At 54.6% G+C, this 17,251-nt stretch overlaps 1 protein-coding gene across 1 annotated transcript in view; it reads left to right on the top strand.

The window, feature by feature from the left end:
- LOC112928727 (guanylate cyclase D-like) overlaps positions 1–5,329 on the top strand; it is a 40,113-nt gene extending 34,784 nt beyond the window's left edge. Inside the window, exons 18-19 of the mRNA XM_072725332.1 lie at positions 425–510; positions 5,025–5,329. Coding sequence (XP_072581433.1) covers positions 425–510; positions 5,025–5,133 — 195 coding nt within the window. The 3' untranslated portion in view covers positions 5,134–5,329. The remainder of the gene's footprint in view (positions 1–424; positions 511–5,024) is intronic.
- The last annotated feature ends 11,922 nt before the right edge of the window (positions 5,330–17,251 follow it).

Below are 17,251 nucleotides of genomic sequence, written 5' to 3'. Positions count from 1 at the left end.
AGCCAGCCAGCCCTGGCCCCAGGGCCCCTCATGCTCTCTCTACTCCTAAGTGCCAGGCAGTCGTACCTTCATTCCAGGAGGCAACCAGGTCCTTCCCAACCAGTTTGGAAAAAATCACAGATTGCAGCATCTTGGGATCTCAGTTTTCCAGATCTGCTGGTCATAGAATTCATGATTTATTATTCATTTACTTCTCTAATAGATAAATATTAATTCACATAATCCTCACAACAACTCATGAGGTATTGAGGAACAGAGAGGTGCGGGAAGTTGGCCAGAGTACACAGCTAGCTAGGGATGGAGCAGGATTTGGACCCAAAGAGTGTGGCTCCCGCTCCCGCTGCTCTGCTTAGAACTGAGCCCTTTCCTCTGGCCTGGCTCTGCCCGAGGAGGTGCGCTCAATCCCCTTCCCTCTCTCCTCCAGGGGAAGGGCGTAGAGGAGACCTACTGGCTGGTGGGCAAGGCAGGCTTCCCTGGGTCCCTCCCCACGCCTCTGGACATCAAACCTGGGTGAGTACCAGGAGTTTCCCCCCAAAGCTCGGCCCCCCTTTTGCTTGAAATTTGATATTCATTCTTTCTTTTCTGATTATAAGAGTGTTATCTGCCCAATGTGGGAAACCTGGAAAACACAGGATTCTTTATTTTTTTTTAATTTTATTTTATTTATTTATGATAGGCACACAGTGAGAGAGAGAGAGAGAGGCAGAGACATAGGCAGAGGGAGAAGCAGGCTCCATGCACCGGGAGCCTGACGTGGGATTCGATCCCGAGTCTCCAGGATCGCGCCCTGGGCCAAAGGCAGGCGCCAAACCGCTGCGCCACCCAGGATTCTTTAACGATGAGAAAGTCAGTCACCTCTCTCCGCTGCCTGCCGAGACAGCCTGCTGCTGACGTTCGCGTGGGGGAGGTCGGGCTGCCTGCCTAGGGTCTCGCGCTGATCTGTGGTCTGTCCTGGCGGGGCACTTCAGAACCGCACATCCCTCGCCGGGCTTCGGATGGCAACACGTGGGTGCGCCGTGGGCGGCTCGGCCTCTCTCGCTGGGCACAACGGCCCGAGTCCAGGCCTCCCATTCTGAGCTGGTCACGGGGGATGCATGGATAAAAAGTGACTGGGCCACTTTTGTGGTTATTTCTGCAGATGAGGAATTTAGAGATCAAAAAGCAGGCACGCTTTCAGGGCCAAGTGAGGCAGATCCACAGAAAGCCTGTAACTGTCTGGCAGTTTGGCTCTTCCCTTTGTCTTCTGTCCTTTGTGACCCTATGTCCTTCCCTGAGGGCAGTGAGGATGGGTGGCAGGAAAAGCTGTTGCACTGCCCCGTGCTCTTCTCAAGCAGTAGACAGGCCACAGGGGGCCCAGCGCAGGGCGTCTGGGGGCTGCCGATGGCTGAAGTGACAGCTTCCCCGCAGGGACCCACAGACTCATTGCAGGTGTAGAGGCTGAGCCCCACGAGTGTCCCACAGCACCAGTGCATCAGAGCTTCCAGCCCAGGGTTTTCCATCATCAGAACTTCTGACTGGCTCCTCTCAACTCTCCCAGGATGATCCCTGCCCTGCCCCGCCCCATCTCTTAAGGACAAGATGTATGCGGGACACACATGTGTGTCCTGGGAAAAGACCAGCACTAAAGCAGCCCAGGAGGACAGGCTGGTGTGGGCAGGGGCTCCTGGCAGGGAGATGCTCGTGGAGGCCGTTTCCTCTCCACCTGCTGTCTGGGGGGCCCAAGGGAGTCTCTTGAGTACCCTTCCCCAGCACGGAGTTGGGGAGGGTTCCAGTGCAGCAGAGCTGGGGGGAAGGGGTGGACGGACACACGCTGGTGTACTGGCCAGGGTGCAGGACACACGGGGGCACCCTTTTTATAAGGACACCCCAGCCTCCTGGGTACAGAAAGCTTCTGCTTGCAGAAAGGCCTCCACGCTGCCCAGGGTCCTTTCCACTTTGCAGACTGCCTCTGTGGGGACGGTTTGCTGGGGCAGCAATGTGGGGTGAGGAGCATGGTATGGCCTGGGGCCTTCCCATGTGCCATAGCACCGTGGCTCACCTATCCCCAGGAGAACACCTCCAGCCCAGTGCGTCCTTCCCACTTCCACCAAGGCCCTCTGCTCCAGCCCGCCTCTTGTGCCCCTCAAGGAGCCTCCCTGGCCTCCACCACCTCCCGGCCTCCCAGCCTCCCAGCCTCCCAGCCTCTCAGCTTCCAGGTGCTCCCAGGTCCCGCCCCCGCAGGGAGCTGCGCTTCTCAGAAGGCCTGTCTGCTGACAGTGACTTCACTTCCTCACCCACTGCTCCCTGCCCAGCCCCCGCAGTCTGACTTCCACCCCACGTGCCCAGAGGGTCTCCAGTGACCTCCATCCATGTCACTAGGTCCGTGGGCAGTTTTAGTTCTCAATCCGATTGACAGCTCGGCAGCATTTCCCCTTTGCCCTCCCTCTTCCCAGAAATCTGCCCCAGGCCTCCCAGCTGTGCTCCTTCCTTCCTCTCCAGCTCTCAGCTCTCCCTCCTCAGGCTCTGGGCCAGCCAGTTCTGCTCCTCTCCGTGACCCTGCAATGCGGGAGTGGTGGTGGGGGGAGGGGGGTGGTCCCTTTCCATCTGGATGTGCTGATGACATATGTCACAGGCTGATCAGCCTGGCCTCCCCTCTGGAGCTCTGGGCTGTGGAGCTCATGCTGTCCCTCACCAGACCCTTCGGGAGCTCCACCTGGCAGCCTGGCCCTCTTTCAGAGCTCTCTCCTTGTGGGTGGCCTTGCCATCCTCAGTCAGAAAGGTGGAGGACGCTGTCCTGGAGTCCCCAGGACCCCTGCCTCCAACACACCCCCGCCTGAGGGCTTCACCTTGGCATCTCTCTTCTGGCCTGCAGCAGGGGCTGCTCACCATTCCCCCTTCCACTGTGCCCCTCCACCCAGACTACCTGGCAGTTGGAGCAAGGTCTTTTTTTTTTTTTTTAATTTTATTTATTTATTCATGAGAGACACAGAGAGAGGCAATGGCACAGGCAGAGGGAGAAGCAGGCTCCCTGTGGGCACCTGATCAGGACTCTATCCTAGGACCCCAGGATCACACCCTGAGCTAAAGGCAGATGCTCAACCACTGAGCCACCCAGGTGTCCCTGGATCGAGGTCTTAAGTACAAAGTTACCATGATCCATAGAAGATGCCCTGGTTAACACCCTCTAGGGCTTCCTACTGCTCTGAGGCTCGAGGCCAAACTCTTTCACCCTACCCTGGAGGTCTGCTCCCCTGGGCCTGGGTCTGCTCCTGGCCTTGGCTCTTTGGAACACAAGCACACTGCCTGCTTGGGACCTCCTTGCAGTGGCCTTAAAACACCCTGGAAGTCTCTCTAACTCAGGGCCTTTGCTCCTGCTATCCCCTGTACCTGGAATGCCCTGGCCTGCTCCCTTCCACCCTGCAGGCCTCAGCTCTGACGCTGCTCCTTCGCCAGGCGGCTCTGATTGCACGTGTGAAAGGAAGCCCTGGTGTCACCTCCTTCTCATCTCCTAGCACTGCATCCCCGTAGCACTTGCTGCTTCCTGACACTTCTTTTTTATTCATTTTTGGAACTTTCCCCTGCTTGCACCAGCCCCAGGAGATATGGCTGCTGATGCACCTGCAGGTCTTCCAGCACCAGCAGCCTAGGGAAGGGGCTCTCTGAAGCTCCCGCTGCCTCCCATCAGTGCCCTGGCTCACCCCATCCTAGGAGCAGGAATAGCAGGTCTGGCAAACATTTGTCATCTTGAGCTCCCTCAGCTGATGACTTTTCCACTCCCTGATGGAAACTTTAGAAAGTGCCAGAAACGTTTTCATCGTCTTGGCTCAGGGAGAGAAGAGAGCTGAGATTAGTCCCAGTGAGCTCCGCCTGACTTGGGAGCCCCTCAGGCCTTCAGGCAGGCAGGGGAGAATCGTCACCCACCTAGCCCACGGACTCAGACCTAGGACAGGGCCCACAAACGGAGGTGTGCATCCATGTGTGTACACCCACATCACATCTGTCGTGGGCATCCAATACATGCACAATACATGTGGCAAGGCCACCTGAGGCCCCTCTGCTTGCCTGGAGATGATGTCTCTCTCTCTCTCTCTCTCTCTCTCTCTCTCTCTCTCACACACACACACACACACACACACACACACACACACACACACAGAATCTCTGCAGGAAGGGCTTAGGGAGACTTATCTTAGAGTTGTATTTATAAGGCAGTTACCAAATTTTTACTTGATCTAGACGCTATAATATTTTTTTTAAAGTAGAGTTTTCTAAAGCTGCTTTTATCCTCACTTTCTGTACTTGCCATACCTGCAGAAGTAATTTAGCTTCATACTTTGGGATGTTTGGGGAAGCTGATGAAGATCAGGGCAAGGACCAAAGCCCCCCTCCCATGTCTTGGTGTAGCCACAACAGAAGTGCCCATGGAAGTGCCTTCTGTCTCATGTCACAGAAACACTCCGCAGAATGGTCCCTTCTCTCCCCACCTACCCCTGCCACACCTGCTCCCTACCAGGATGATGTGACGCCCTGGCTGTCAGTCAAGCCTTGCTCTCTTTTCCAAGCAAAGGACATAACCCTAACGGGCCCTCCTTTTTTATTTTATTATTTATTTATTTATTTATTTATTTATTTATTTATTTATTTATTTTCTAACCTGCCCTCCTTTAGGCACTGAAGAAAAGCAAATAAGAAAATGAAAGTGTGTGCAGGGTGGGAGCCCAGGGTCCCAATCCCAGTTATACCTCATGCCCCAAGAGTCACAGAACCCCCTCAGCCCACGGCATTTGGCTTCTTCAGCTCACATGTGGAGCAGGGGATGGAACTGGGGCTGGCTCTCCATCTCCTGAAGGCTGCTGGGCATGAAAGCCCCACATGCACATGAGTCTGCGACACTTCACCTCTCTGAGCCTGGTCTGGGTATGCCCCTGGAGGGACTGCTGCAGGGATCAGGAGAAGCCCAAGAAGTAGAAGGGGCTCCTTACAACAGGGGCACCCTGTTGTTCTGGGTGGTGGTATTATTATCCTTGCTTCTCCTTCTCCCCTAGGGATCCCTGGCAGGACCTGATCAACCAAGAAATCAGGGTGGCCTTTGACAAAGCGCGCCAGAGCATGGCCAGGCCTGGGAGCTCGAGTAAGGCCTTCGCTGGGCCCTGAGGAGGACAGAGGGGCAGAGGCCTGTGCCAGCCCAGAAACTCTTGTGCCTGGATACCCCCAAACCCTCTCCCTGCTGCAATCCCCACAAAGAATTCTCTTGCTGAGCAACCTGGCAGCCAATAGGGTACTCATTACTAAGTGCCCTAGAGCAATATTAATTGATGCATTCCAGTATGAATCCTGTGGGTAAACTTGCCTCTTGACACAAAAACAATAAAAATAGAAATATTCCCTCCCTTTCACGCAGTGCTTTGTTCTTGACAAATCGTTTTGACTCTGAGAGCTTGTTATCATAGAGCTGATTATTCCCCACATCAAGAACACTGTTCCCACTGTGTAGCTGAGGGGCCTGGGCCCAGAGGGAGGAGGCCCCGTGCCCCAAGTGGCACAGCTGTCACAGGGAAAAGCAAGACAAGGACCAGGAGCTAGAGCCAGGCAGATGAGGGTCCCAGATTTAGATGGATAGCCTACTGACGTCACCATCCTTCTGGGAGACTGTCATCTCTAAAATGTGTTGACAAGGCCCATGTAAGACCTGTTCCTGAAATAGGGCTCGACCATAGCAAACGCTATAAGTATGTTGCCTCCTTCTCTGCCTCTCCTGTCCTCGCCAGCCTAACCCTGTGGGTACCTGTGAGCACTGTGTTGGGAGTCCAGGTCTTGGGCTCCCAAAATCTCAGGGGAAGGAAGGGGAGTAGAGCGATAATTCCTTAGTTCTTAGGAAAATGAGACTTCTGTCTTACAGAAAAAAAAGCAAACAAACCCGCAACCAGCTCATTAAACTGGCTTCTAACATCAAAGAGTGCTCACCAAAGCCCCCGGGCTGATTTCAGAGCGGGCAGACAGACGCAGGTGGAATTCATTTCCCTGACTGAGGGCAGAGGGCCAGGGGCCAGGGGGCCGGGCCAGCCCTAAACAAACTTGTCCTTCTTCAAAAGACCCCTTGGGAAGCAGAGCTGGCACGATACCGAACTGGGGGTCGTTGGAAAAATGTTCTGGCAGGGGCTGCGCTCACAGAAGCCAGGCTGTGTGTGTGTGTGTGTGTGTGTGTGTGTGTGTGTGTGTGTACACCCACGTACTGGAGCAAGAGAGAGATGTGAGAAGCCTGTGGATGATGTGTGAATGGAGCCACAAACAGCAGTGTGGTAGAAAGTGCTAGACTCAGCTTTGGGAGATGCCACTGCCGGTCCTGACCTGCCTGACTTTGGGCAGCGGGTCCCTCTGTGCCCCGGGCTCCTGACCGCACGTAAGGACCAGCCCCTGCCCTGCCTGTCTAGTGCGGCTGCTGTGGGGCGAGGGCGGCACCGCTGGGAGGCCACGCTGCCACCTGGGGAAGGACTTGGGGCACACACGAGTGTGAACAGACCTGTGTGGCTCTCTGTATATCATGTGGATGTCTGAGGTGACAGGGGCGAGTGACACTGTCCTGTGCACGGGTCCACGTCTGTGTGTGCGCGCTTGTCTACGGATGCGTGTGTGTGTCAGGGCACCTGTACGTGAACTTATGTGTCTCAGTGTGTGTTTGTGTACATGCCAGCCTTGGGGTGTCTGCACCTGGACCACGTTAGCCGGGTATATTATGGGCCCCCGTGTGTGTGCATCTGGGCACCAACATCTGGGAGCAATGGCAGATCTCCATATGCTTGTGTCCGTGCCCACAATGTGTGTCCAGCATTTGTGGCGTGTGTCCAAGTGCATGCCTTGTACATGGGGGGTGTATGTCCTGTCGTGCCTGGATCCAGCCGGGGGGGGGGTCCTTGCTCTCGGATCCTGCAGAACGGTGTGGGGAGAGTATGCCTTGTCCTGCCCACCCTCTGAGCTGCCCACGTTGAGAACAGATGCTCTAGGGCAGAACTTGGGGGTTCTGTGGGGGGAGAACTCTGTCTCCAAGGCTGACACACTGCATATGAATAGATGCTCCCCACATTGGGGTCCTTACCTTTACCCAACTTTCCCTCATCAGCTGGGGACGAGGTCACGGAGGACAAATGCCAGCACCCACCTGGCTCCTGCATCGTGCCTCTGCCTGGGGCTGGGCTGGTTTCCTCGGTGCTGGGAGACATTAGGGCTTCTTCTTTCCATACTCACCCACTACCCAGCCTGTGCCTGGAGCCTCCAAGTACATTGTCTCAATCAAGACACAAGTTATTGGCCCACTTTCCAGATGAGGAAACAGAGGCTCAGAGGGGTGAGGTGATTGTCCATGCCAGCCTCTTCTGATCCGAGGTGGTTGCACAGCATCACAAAAGCCCAGAGAAATAGCAGTGGTCTCTGGAAAGCTCCCAGAGGAGGCAGCAGCAGGGGGGCACACGGCTTTTCTGTGAATTGGGGAGGGTAAGGACAGAACTTTCCTGGTGAGGCAGAGGAGGCTTTGAGGAGCTCATCCTCCTCTCACCAGGAGCCAGCCTGGCATTTACCTGGGGTTCCACGCATACCCCCAGGTGGAACCCCAGAGATGGGTTCATGACTTGGGGCCCCATGAAGTCCTCCATCTTTGCCATCAACCTGGTGCTGTCCTCCTGTCCCTTAGTCCATTTCCAGCAATGGGTCTCTCCTGGCACCTCTAAGGAGTGGAGTTCTCACGATGGCAGACAGAACCTCAGAGCTCCAGAAGGTCGTTGCCCGGCCTGGTGATCTGGAAGTGTTTGGTGCATGGTTCTTCAGGCAGGCACAGTTTAGGTCGGACTCCTTGGAAAAGCCAAATGCTTTAGCCTGGCATTCTTTTTCTTTTTCTAAGATCTGCTTTTCTTTTTTTTAATATTTTATTTATTTATTCATGAGAGACACAGAGAGAGAGAGAGGCAGAGACACAGGCAGAGGGAGAAGCAGGCTCCATGCAGGGAGCCCGATGAGGGACTCGATCCCAGGTCTCCAGGGTCACAACCGGGCTGAAGGCAGGCACTAAACCGCTGAGCCACCGGGGCTGCCCTAGCCTGGCATTCCTCTTCTCATGCTGGCCTCACCTCATCTGCCCCCTTCCACTCAACTCTGGTCCTGGCAGACTGACTGCTTCCTCTTCCCCAAGACCCGAGTGATGCCACTTCTTAGTCTTGTTGTCTACCTACATGTCTTTATCTTTTTTCAACATTTGGTGAACTCCCAAACATTGTTCAAAGCCCGCCTAGAGGCCACCTCCTCCTGAAATGCTTTCCCAAACCACCCTCTATACGTAATTTGTCGTTGCTATGCCTGACCCTCACTGGATGGCAGAGTTATATCTGGTTCATTCCTTTAGTCCAATGCCCAGGAGGAGGTGTGCAGTGGGAAACTGAATGGATGAACTAACAAACTAAAGAACTAGGTAGTCCGAAGACTTGCAGTGAACAGTCTCCCCTCTGCAATGCCAGCTCCCACGCTCTCCTGTCTAGTTTCTCCTCTGCTATACTCTGCATTGGGCTTGCTTAGCCTAATGCTTATTTGGGACCCTGCACACCAGGTGTGGGCAATGCATCAGTCCACAGCTTCTCCTGGCTGCCCTGTCTCTCCTTACCACCATCTCTCCTGTGGCTATGGATGCTCTCACCTCCACCCCTGCAGTCACCTGGATGGTCTTCCCTAGCCTCTAAGCTTCCCACCCGTTCTGACCAACTCCTCCTCACCCTCCACACTTCTGCTCCTCTGCTGCCTCTTCCAGGAAGCCTTCCCTGAAACCCTCATGTCACCCCTGTTACTGCAAGGAGGGGCACCTCCTCTGACCCCTCAGCCCCCAGCCACCCTGTCCAGCCCTGTCCTTGTAGACTGGGGGCTTCCTAAAGGCAGGGCTGGGTCTAAGCCCTCTTTCTGTGACCCCCGTAGGAGAAGAAATATAATAGGGCAGGGGAGGTAAAGGAGGCCACTATGGTGGCAGGTGAACCTCACTTTGAGGAAATCCACCTCCACGAAGATCCAGGTTTGCTCAAAGACTGTTAGAGCTGAGTCTATGGTCTTACAGAGGGAGGTGACATGCTGTAAAGCAGGACGAAAGGGCCACACATTACTGGACATGTTGTGTGTGTGTTGTCTCAGAGAGCAGTCCCTGTAGCCTCACAGGGGCTGTCATCATCCCCACTGCTGCTGAGCTTACCTGGGGCTGTAGGACGCCAAAGCCTGGGTTCTTTCCCAAGGGCCTGCCATGCCACCTCTTGTCCCAGCTCCTGCCCTGGACTTGCACAAGTCATTCCTGCTGGGGGCTTCAGTCTCCCCATCGGGATGAGGACAGGGCGGATGGAATCTCCAAGGTCTCTTTCCAGTCTCTGTGAGTCCCTGAGACTTTTCAGAAGTCCACTAGGGGGCAGGCAAGCTATTCCTGAGAGAAGCAGGAGCCCCTCCAGCCACCCCAAGATTCCTGGCCCCTCCCCAGCCAGCAGGCTCCAGGAGCTGACTGCCTCCCAGAGCGATACATGGGGGGGTTTCATCCCACAGAGGAATCCTGCTGAGGGACTCTCCGATGAGTGAGGCATAGTGAGAGGACAGCCGACCTCAGTGTCCTGTCCCCATCCCAAAAGCCTAGCCCAAGTTGGCTTACGTCAGAGTTTTGTCCAGTCTCCAGCCATTTGCCCTCCTATGAAATAACATCCAGGTGATGTCCACATGGCCTACCACATCTTCTAGGAGGCAGGTGTACTGGTCCCCATGCATAGATGGGAGAATGAAGCTCTTGCTGGCAATTCTCTTCCATTGCTGACATAGACATCTTTCTGGGCTCCAGGCCCAGCATCTGGCTGCCTGCTGGGCATCTCCCCAGTAAGGCACCGATCACCCTAACTGTGCTATCCCCTGGCCAGAACCAGGAGTGATCACCCTCTCATCCCTGTCCTTCCCATGACTCTCCCTGACCCCTGTCCCCATAATCAATCTCCAAATCAATCTCCAAATCTGCCCACCCACCCTGCTGAGCTTACCTGGGGCTTACCTGAGCTTACTGGCCTCTCCCTCTGTCCAGACCCCATCATCAGGATGGTACTCAGTGATGGCATCGACCTCTGGGCCACTCTCCTGCCTCCATTCCCCATTGGCCTGTGCCATCCCCAGTCACCTTCCTACTTAGCATGTTCTCCACTGCTGATGGCCAGGGCTCTTCATCTGACAGGCAGCTCCTGCCAATGGGCCCACCCACCATCTCCTCTGGCGCCCAGCCCTTTCCCACTCACGTGCCTGGCCCAACCTTGTCCTCCTAAATTGCTCAGACCCTCTGTTTCAACCTAGAGGATTGTTATTGTTATTGTGGACCACTCTTATGAGTAGTTTTAATAACCCTCCAAGATCTGGCCTCAGGGGCCTGGAGACCGTTTTGTCCAAGTCCTAAATCCTAACTTGAGGACCATCACAATATCCATTTGACCCATTTTCCACTTGTCACTGGATGCATGGCCTGGGGAAAGCCAGGCCGTTTTCCCTGTGTGTCTACCTGGAGCCCACACTCAGCACTTCGGCACAACCCTAAGACCAGACTCCACCTCCTGCCGCATCGTGAGAATGGAGAGTTTGCTGGAGATTTCCCAGGAGCCAGAGAAGAGAGTGCATCACTGCACATCATACAGCTGGGCTCTGTGAACCCCTCCCAGCCTCTCAGCTCTTCCTCCAGGCTCTTCCCTGGCAGAGCCACCCCTTCCTTTTCCCCAGGCTCAGCCCCTACCCCCAAGCTCCCATCATCCCAAGATAACCAGCACCCAGCCTCTGCTTCCTGCGTCATTGGGAGCTACCCAAAGAGCGATTATAAGATTGATCAAAGGCCCAAGAGCCTTTTAAAGGGCTGAATCAGGCCTGCCCAGGCACTGGGCAAGTTGTCCTCAAGGCTCACCTGCCTGTGGGGAGCCCTTGGAAGGGTCTTCATTTCACTGAAAAGAAACAACTGACATGGATGAATAGCTGCGCTTGAAGCCTTAGTAGGATTGTGCAAGGTAGGCGTTATTCTCCCATATTTTCCATGAAGCTCTAGAGATTCAGTCCAAGGTTATCCAGCAAGCCAACAGCAGAGCCAGACCTCGACTTCAAAGCCCCCACCACATGCACCATCCTGCCTGCTTTGTTGGCCACAGTTACATACTACATGGAAAAAGCTGACGTGGACACGGTGGTGGCCCAGCCGCCAGCTACAGGGTGGGACCAGCCAAAGGAAATGGGGTGAGCTCTTGGGTGAAGTCCAGAGGAGCAAGCAGGTGAGGCCGGGTCCCGGGTGAAGCCAAGGCCAACAGCCAGGTGTCCGGATGGCAGATGGAGGAGCTGAATCAGCAGACATCAGAGTGTGTTGTGGACAGGGGTCAAGGTCCGTGTCTGAGGTGTCAGTGGGGCAGTTGGAGAATGAAATAGCAAGGGCACCAATGAACTCTGGTCATCCAGAAGCTTTCGAAGGGCCTCCCAGGCATTGGGCAGGATGTCTTCCAGGCAAGTAGCCCTAGGGAGGGTGGTCCTCTGACAACTCTAAATGTAGAGAGGGGCAGAGACACAAGGGAGAGGTAGGGATGGGGAAGAGCAGGGGAGAGTGGGGGGCAGGGAGAGCAGGAGTGTGGCGGAGATAACTGAGCACAGTTGGGAGACAGCAGGAAAGGAGCCGATGGAGGATGTATGTGGGTGCGTGATATGGAATCTGGTCCCCGTGAGTAGTGAAAGAGACAGGAAAATGGGAAATTTGACATGTGCTTGGACCCCCCAGGGCCATCAAAGGGTTTTCAGCAGGGAGTGACCTGGTCAAATCCGTGTTTTGGAAAGACTCCATCTGGCCGCCACGTGGAGGATGAATGGCTGGATGGATGAACAGGAAAGGGAGACCCCGGGGCAGGAAGGTCTCCTGGAGGGAGGGCAAGGAGAAAGACAAGGCAGGCCAAAGGCAGAGGCAGATCCAGGAGCTTCCACGTTTAAAGATCAGATGGAAGAGGAGGAGGGGCCAGAGAAGGATCTGGGAGGAGTTGCTGGAGAGGTGGCAAGAGAGCTAGGAGAGGGAGTCCCAAGGTGCCAAGGGGAGAGGGTGATTCAGGATGGAGGGAGTGGGCAGCTGTGAAGAATGCAGCCGTGACCAAGTGACCGAGGGACCTAGGGATAGAAGAGTGTGTGTCCGCAGCAGTCCTGGACGTGGAGGCTGGGGATGAGGGGGCTGGAGTGATGAGGCTGGAGACAGGCGGAGGGAGAAGTGAGGCATGTGTGTGCGGGAGGGGGTTGGGGACAGGTGGGATAGACACAGCAAGGGTAGGCAGCAGCCCGGGCAGGTCTCACTAGGAAGCAAAAGGACCGGGCAGTAGCTGGAGGGGACATGGGTCAGCCTGGAAGGGGTTCGTGAAATAGAGGAGTGTCCATGCTGATGGGAGAGCCTGTGGGGAGAGGGTCTGCGCAGTTCTCCAGAGAGATGGCCCCTGCCAGCGGGAAGCCCAGCCCAGCCCCCAGGAGGTCAGGTGAGCCCTGATGCAAGAGGGGAGGATGGTTCTAGTTCTAGGGTCCGGGTCAGGCCTCAAGGCCTGGTCTCCCGCCCTCAGTATACACGGAGAGGGAAAGCAAGCAGACAGAAGTCACAAAGCCCAGAAGAGCCCAGAGAACCGCAGCCTGTAGGATGGAATACCCTTTCCCAAGCTTCCAGTGAGAGGGGCTGGCTTTGGGGACAGGGACAGGCATCCACTTCTTAGGAGACAGGATCCAGCCCACTGTATCCTGCAGCCCCAGCCCAGCCTCTAACCCTCCGGGGTCCTGAGCTCACAGCCTCCCATCAGGATGAATCACCGGCTCCCCTGAAGGCCATGACTCTCGGTCAGACTGTGTCCTTTCCCTTCTTCACTTTCACTCCCAGGAAATCAGCCACTTGACTCGTGTCTGATCTGCTTTGGAGAAAATCAGAGTCACAAGAGATGTGAGGTCACAGCCTAGTTCCCACGCATGAGCCCACGTGTCTATGTATGTGCCCTGGGTTTGGGAGCCTGGGTATTTTAAGTCTTTGCTGTGTACATAGGATATGAAGTATGTTTGTGGGCAATGTGCACGATGTGTTTGTGACTGGCATTTGATGATGTGTGTACATCACATATGCACCACGTTTGTGTGTGATGTGTGCAGCACATGTAGTGCTGACACAAGAGTTGAATCTGCGAGGGTGTAGGTATCTGTGTGTTGTGACGATGTGACTTTCAAGGGTGTCTCTGTGGAATGTTTGAAATGTTAGTGGACGGTGTGCACCTGTGTGAAATGTTTGTGTAAGTTTGATGCATGTTGTCTTCATGAGTTATAGCCCTGTGTGTCCTGTATGGTTGTCGAGGGGATATATGAAGGGTGTGTGTGTGTGTGTGTGTGTGTGTGTGTGTGTGTGTGTTTAGGGAGTGTGGCATGTGCTTTTGCAGGTGCATTGTGTCTGTGGTGAGTGAAGGGACTTCATGGGGGGAGGCAGGACAGCCCAACACTGCAGAGACGGGCAAAGTTTATAGCTTCCACGTTGCCATCTCCTGGCTGTGTGACATGAGCTAGCACTGCCCCCTCAAGCTTCAGATTCTCCCCCAAAGACCAGCACTTGAAGTATTCTAGGGAAGCCTTCTGATCATGAGGAAGGCCACGTGAGTAGGACAAGATGGGGGGGTCATAGTGGTCTGTGCCAAAGAAGATGACACCAATAAGAGCTGAGTGTGCCTAGACCTCTGACCCCGGGCCCACGTCTGAAGGCCCCACCTGTCCCCCTGAGGAATGGGGTGCCATTCACTCTCGTGCCTGGGGGTGGCCAAGATACATTTTTAGACAGGTTCCCTCCCCACATCTTCCAAGCACAGCTAGGGGAAACTTCACAAACCACTTCACTCCTTCCCTGAACGAAACCGGCATGAAGAAGATACAGCTGCTGCCAAAAAAAAAAAAAAAAAAAAAAGCAAACAATAACCAACCAGAAGTCACAAGCAGTGCCATCGACTGGATGAATGCCACAGGCAGGCAGGCACTGACACAAAGGAGCGCACTCTTCAAACAGCCCTAATGGTCCATCATTGCTCCACCTGACAGAGACCGAATGTGTTCAGAGAGGTGAGGCCGCCGGTCCAAAGCCACACAGCCGTGGGCAGCACAGTGAGGCTGGGAACCCAGGTGGGTCCCCCTCTGAAATCTGGGCTCTCTCCCTCAGCTTTGCCCTCCTCAGGCCACTCCTCATCCCACCCAAGAGGGGACAAAATACGATGTTCCACACAAGGGGCATCATGGTAAATTTAAAGAGTTTTAGATCACTTGCTCTTTTGGCTAATTAATGTCCCATCAAGTGACAATATGTTGAAGTATTAAATGGGTAGGTGATGGAGCCCTGCTGCCTGGACTCGACTGTACTGGCTGTGCAAGCTTGAGTTAATCACTTAACCTCTCTGGGTTTCCTCATATTTCATCTACATAAAATGGAGGTAATAATGATAATAATAATAATAATAATAATAATAATAATAATATTGACCTCATTGGGTGTTGTAGGACTAAACGAGTTACAAACACTAGGAAAGCTGCATTAGAAAACTGCCTGGGTCAGCCCGTTCCCTTCCTAACTTGAAAGCATACAGAGGTCTCACACTGGTCTCAGAATTTCACTCATGGTAAGAAAGACTCATAATCCTGTTAACCACAGCTGTCCATTCCATGCCTTCAATTTCGGCAGCTCCGTGAGGTGGGGCCATGGTCACCTCCGTCCCACAGAGGACGAAGGTCGCCCCCTGCCTCACAGGTGTGGCACTTCTCCGAGGGCGGCCTGTAGCCAGGCAGTACCCACGCCACTGAGGGTTTGCGGGAGACTCAGCTTCCGGGCCCCACCTCAGACCTACTGAACCAGAGTGTTGGGGGTACCCGGGAGTCTGTTTTATCAAGCCCTCTGAGATTCCCATCATCTCCACAGTTTGAGAGAAGCTAGGCGAGACCTCTGAAAAGCCTGTGGTGTGAAACCAGGAGTACCTCTTAAGGGGCAAGTCAAAAAAAGTAGGGTGGGAGAGAGGAATCACCCCCTCAGCACCCTCTTGGGGCCTAGAATCTGCTGTTTCTCTTGGAGTGGAAGTAGAAGAGGCAAGCAAGAGTCTCTGAAACTTCAGGAGGTGATCTTTATCTATGGGGTCATCTGGGTACTTGTGAGCCAGTTTCTGGAAGCTGTGCCAGACCTTGGGGTTTTGACCCTCCCCACCCCATCCCCACCCAAGGGAGACAGGAGCCCAGAGCCTGCTGAGATCTCAGCACAGTGGAGAACTCGACGTTGGGAAGGGACCTCCAGGGAACCCCTGGATGCAGGGTACACCCCTCATGGGATGCCCTCCCTGGGCCACAGCCCTTCCCTTCAGGGGAGCTGAGCCTTGCTTGAGGAGCCCAGGGCCCACTTCTGCCTACAGCTCTCGGATCCCTCCACCTTAGCCCCTCCCAGTCATTGTCTCCTATCACTGAGTGCTTCATCTGCCAACAGCAGGTCCCTTCAATCAACCAAAGTCACAGCCTCTCAGGTGATGAAGATGACATCAAGAGTCATACTGACCCAACACCTACTCCATTCAGCTTTCCACAGTATCATCTCAACGGTCTCTTAAATGTGGCAGAATGACGGTCCCCAGTACATAGATGAGAAACTGAGACTACTAGGGAAGAATGACTTGCCCGAGGTAGTCCAGCTGGCCTGTGGCGGGCTGTCCCCGAGGCAGCCTGGCCTCTACCTAATGCTGCCTTCAGGGACGCTCATAGGCTTGCTGTCTCCTCGGCCCTCCCCCAGGCTTGGCTGTGCTGCTGCTGGAAACTGGAACATTATACCTTATGACATCGTGGACTATAACCCAAGCCCATACTGATAACTCTGGATCATCGGGAAGAGGTTGCATCAGGTTTAACCTTCAAATGGTTAATTATGGAGGAGAAAGTTGTGTGGCTCAAAGGGACAAACCCTCAAATTCTCAGCAGCCTGGGTGCCGCAGAGAGCTGTGGTTTCATGGTCCACGGCACAGCCCAGTCAAGCTCTGGAGACGCTTCTGATCCTGCCTGCCTGCTTTGCCCAGTCTCGAAATGTCTTGCCTACCATCCCCCTCTCCCCTGGGGCCTCCCAGAGCCTCCAGACTCCTCAGAACCAGTTTTTGCTGAGCAGACTCAGAGCCAGGAGCCTCCTGTGTGGCAGCGGAGGGGTACACAGGCCCTCGCCTTCCCTGTATCGCTCACTCCCACTGCTTGGGCCCCTGCTGAGCACAGAAGCCTGGCGAAGCTACTCTCTGAGGGCCTTGGAGTCGGAGGACTCCGATGGCAATGGTTGCTGTGCCTGCCCCATTAGCTGTGTCGCACCATCCCTCTGAGCCTCGGTCTCTCTTTTGTAAAAGGGGGGGGCAACAGTAGTCTCTACCTAGTGGCATGGCCATGAGGAAGAGATCATTGAGTATAGTACCTAGCCCCAGGCCTGGTCTTGCAAGCCCTCATTATTCGCATTTAACACATCAGCTATTCCCCAGAGCAAGGGATACGCCTCTTGTCCCTTTATAAGTGTTAATTTCCCAAGCACCCAACATTGGCCTTTGGCTCTCAAACTCCCTCCAGCTGACACCCAGCAATGTCTGCTTTCCTCTCCTACTGTAAGTCCAGGAGATGGCCCATAGCTGATAGGGTCTGACCCAGTTGCCCTAGGGAGCAAAGGAGGGTTGGCGGTAAAAGAACCGGGGAACCCAGGGTTTTGCCCCAGAAGGCAGGGCCCCAGGAGGGGCTGATAAGGGACTTCCTGACTCCCAGGGGCCCACAGAGGTGCTAAGCAGGGGCAGGGAGTGAGAACAGCTATATCCTTACACTGAGATCTGGCCTGGGAGCACAGAGACCTGGGTTCAATTCCTGACTTTAAAGCTGTGTGACTTGGGGCAGTTACTTAACCTCCCTAAACCTGTTTCCTAGTCAGTAATTGCTAATGAAGACACCTAACTGAAAGGCAGTCTCTGCTTGTCTTTATCTGGATTTGCCGCATGAGGTGAAACAGACTGACCCACAGTGGGTATCCAGCAAACAGCAGTGGGAACCAAATCGACACCCCAAGGCACCATGGTCCTTTCCATTCCAGTTTTACAGTTCGATGAGGACAGCAAGGCCCAGAGGTCTAGCGACTTGCCCAAGGTCACACAGGATGTGTACATCATTTGCCTTCCTGGGCCATCCTGTGTGGTCTCAGGGGCTACTTGCTCCACACTTGAGACTTTTGGGT

The sequence above is a fragment of the Vulpes vulpes genome, chromosome 11, assembly GCF_048418805.1.
Source record: "Vulpes vulpes isolate BD-2025 chromosome 11, VulVul3, whole genome shotgun sequence".
Classification (NCBI taxonomy): Eukaryota; Metazoa; Chordata; class Mammalia; order Carnivora; family Canidae; genus Vulpes; species Vulpes vulpes.
The sequence above is the reverse complement of the archived record's forward strand: the minus strand, read 5'-3'. Positions and strand labels throughout refer to the sequence as shown.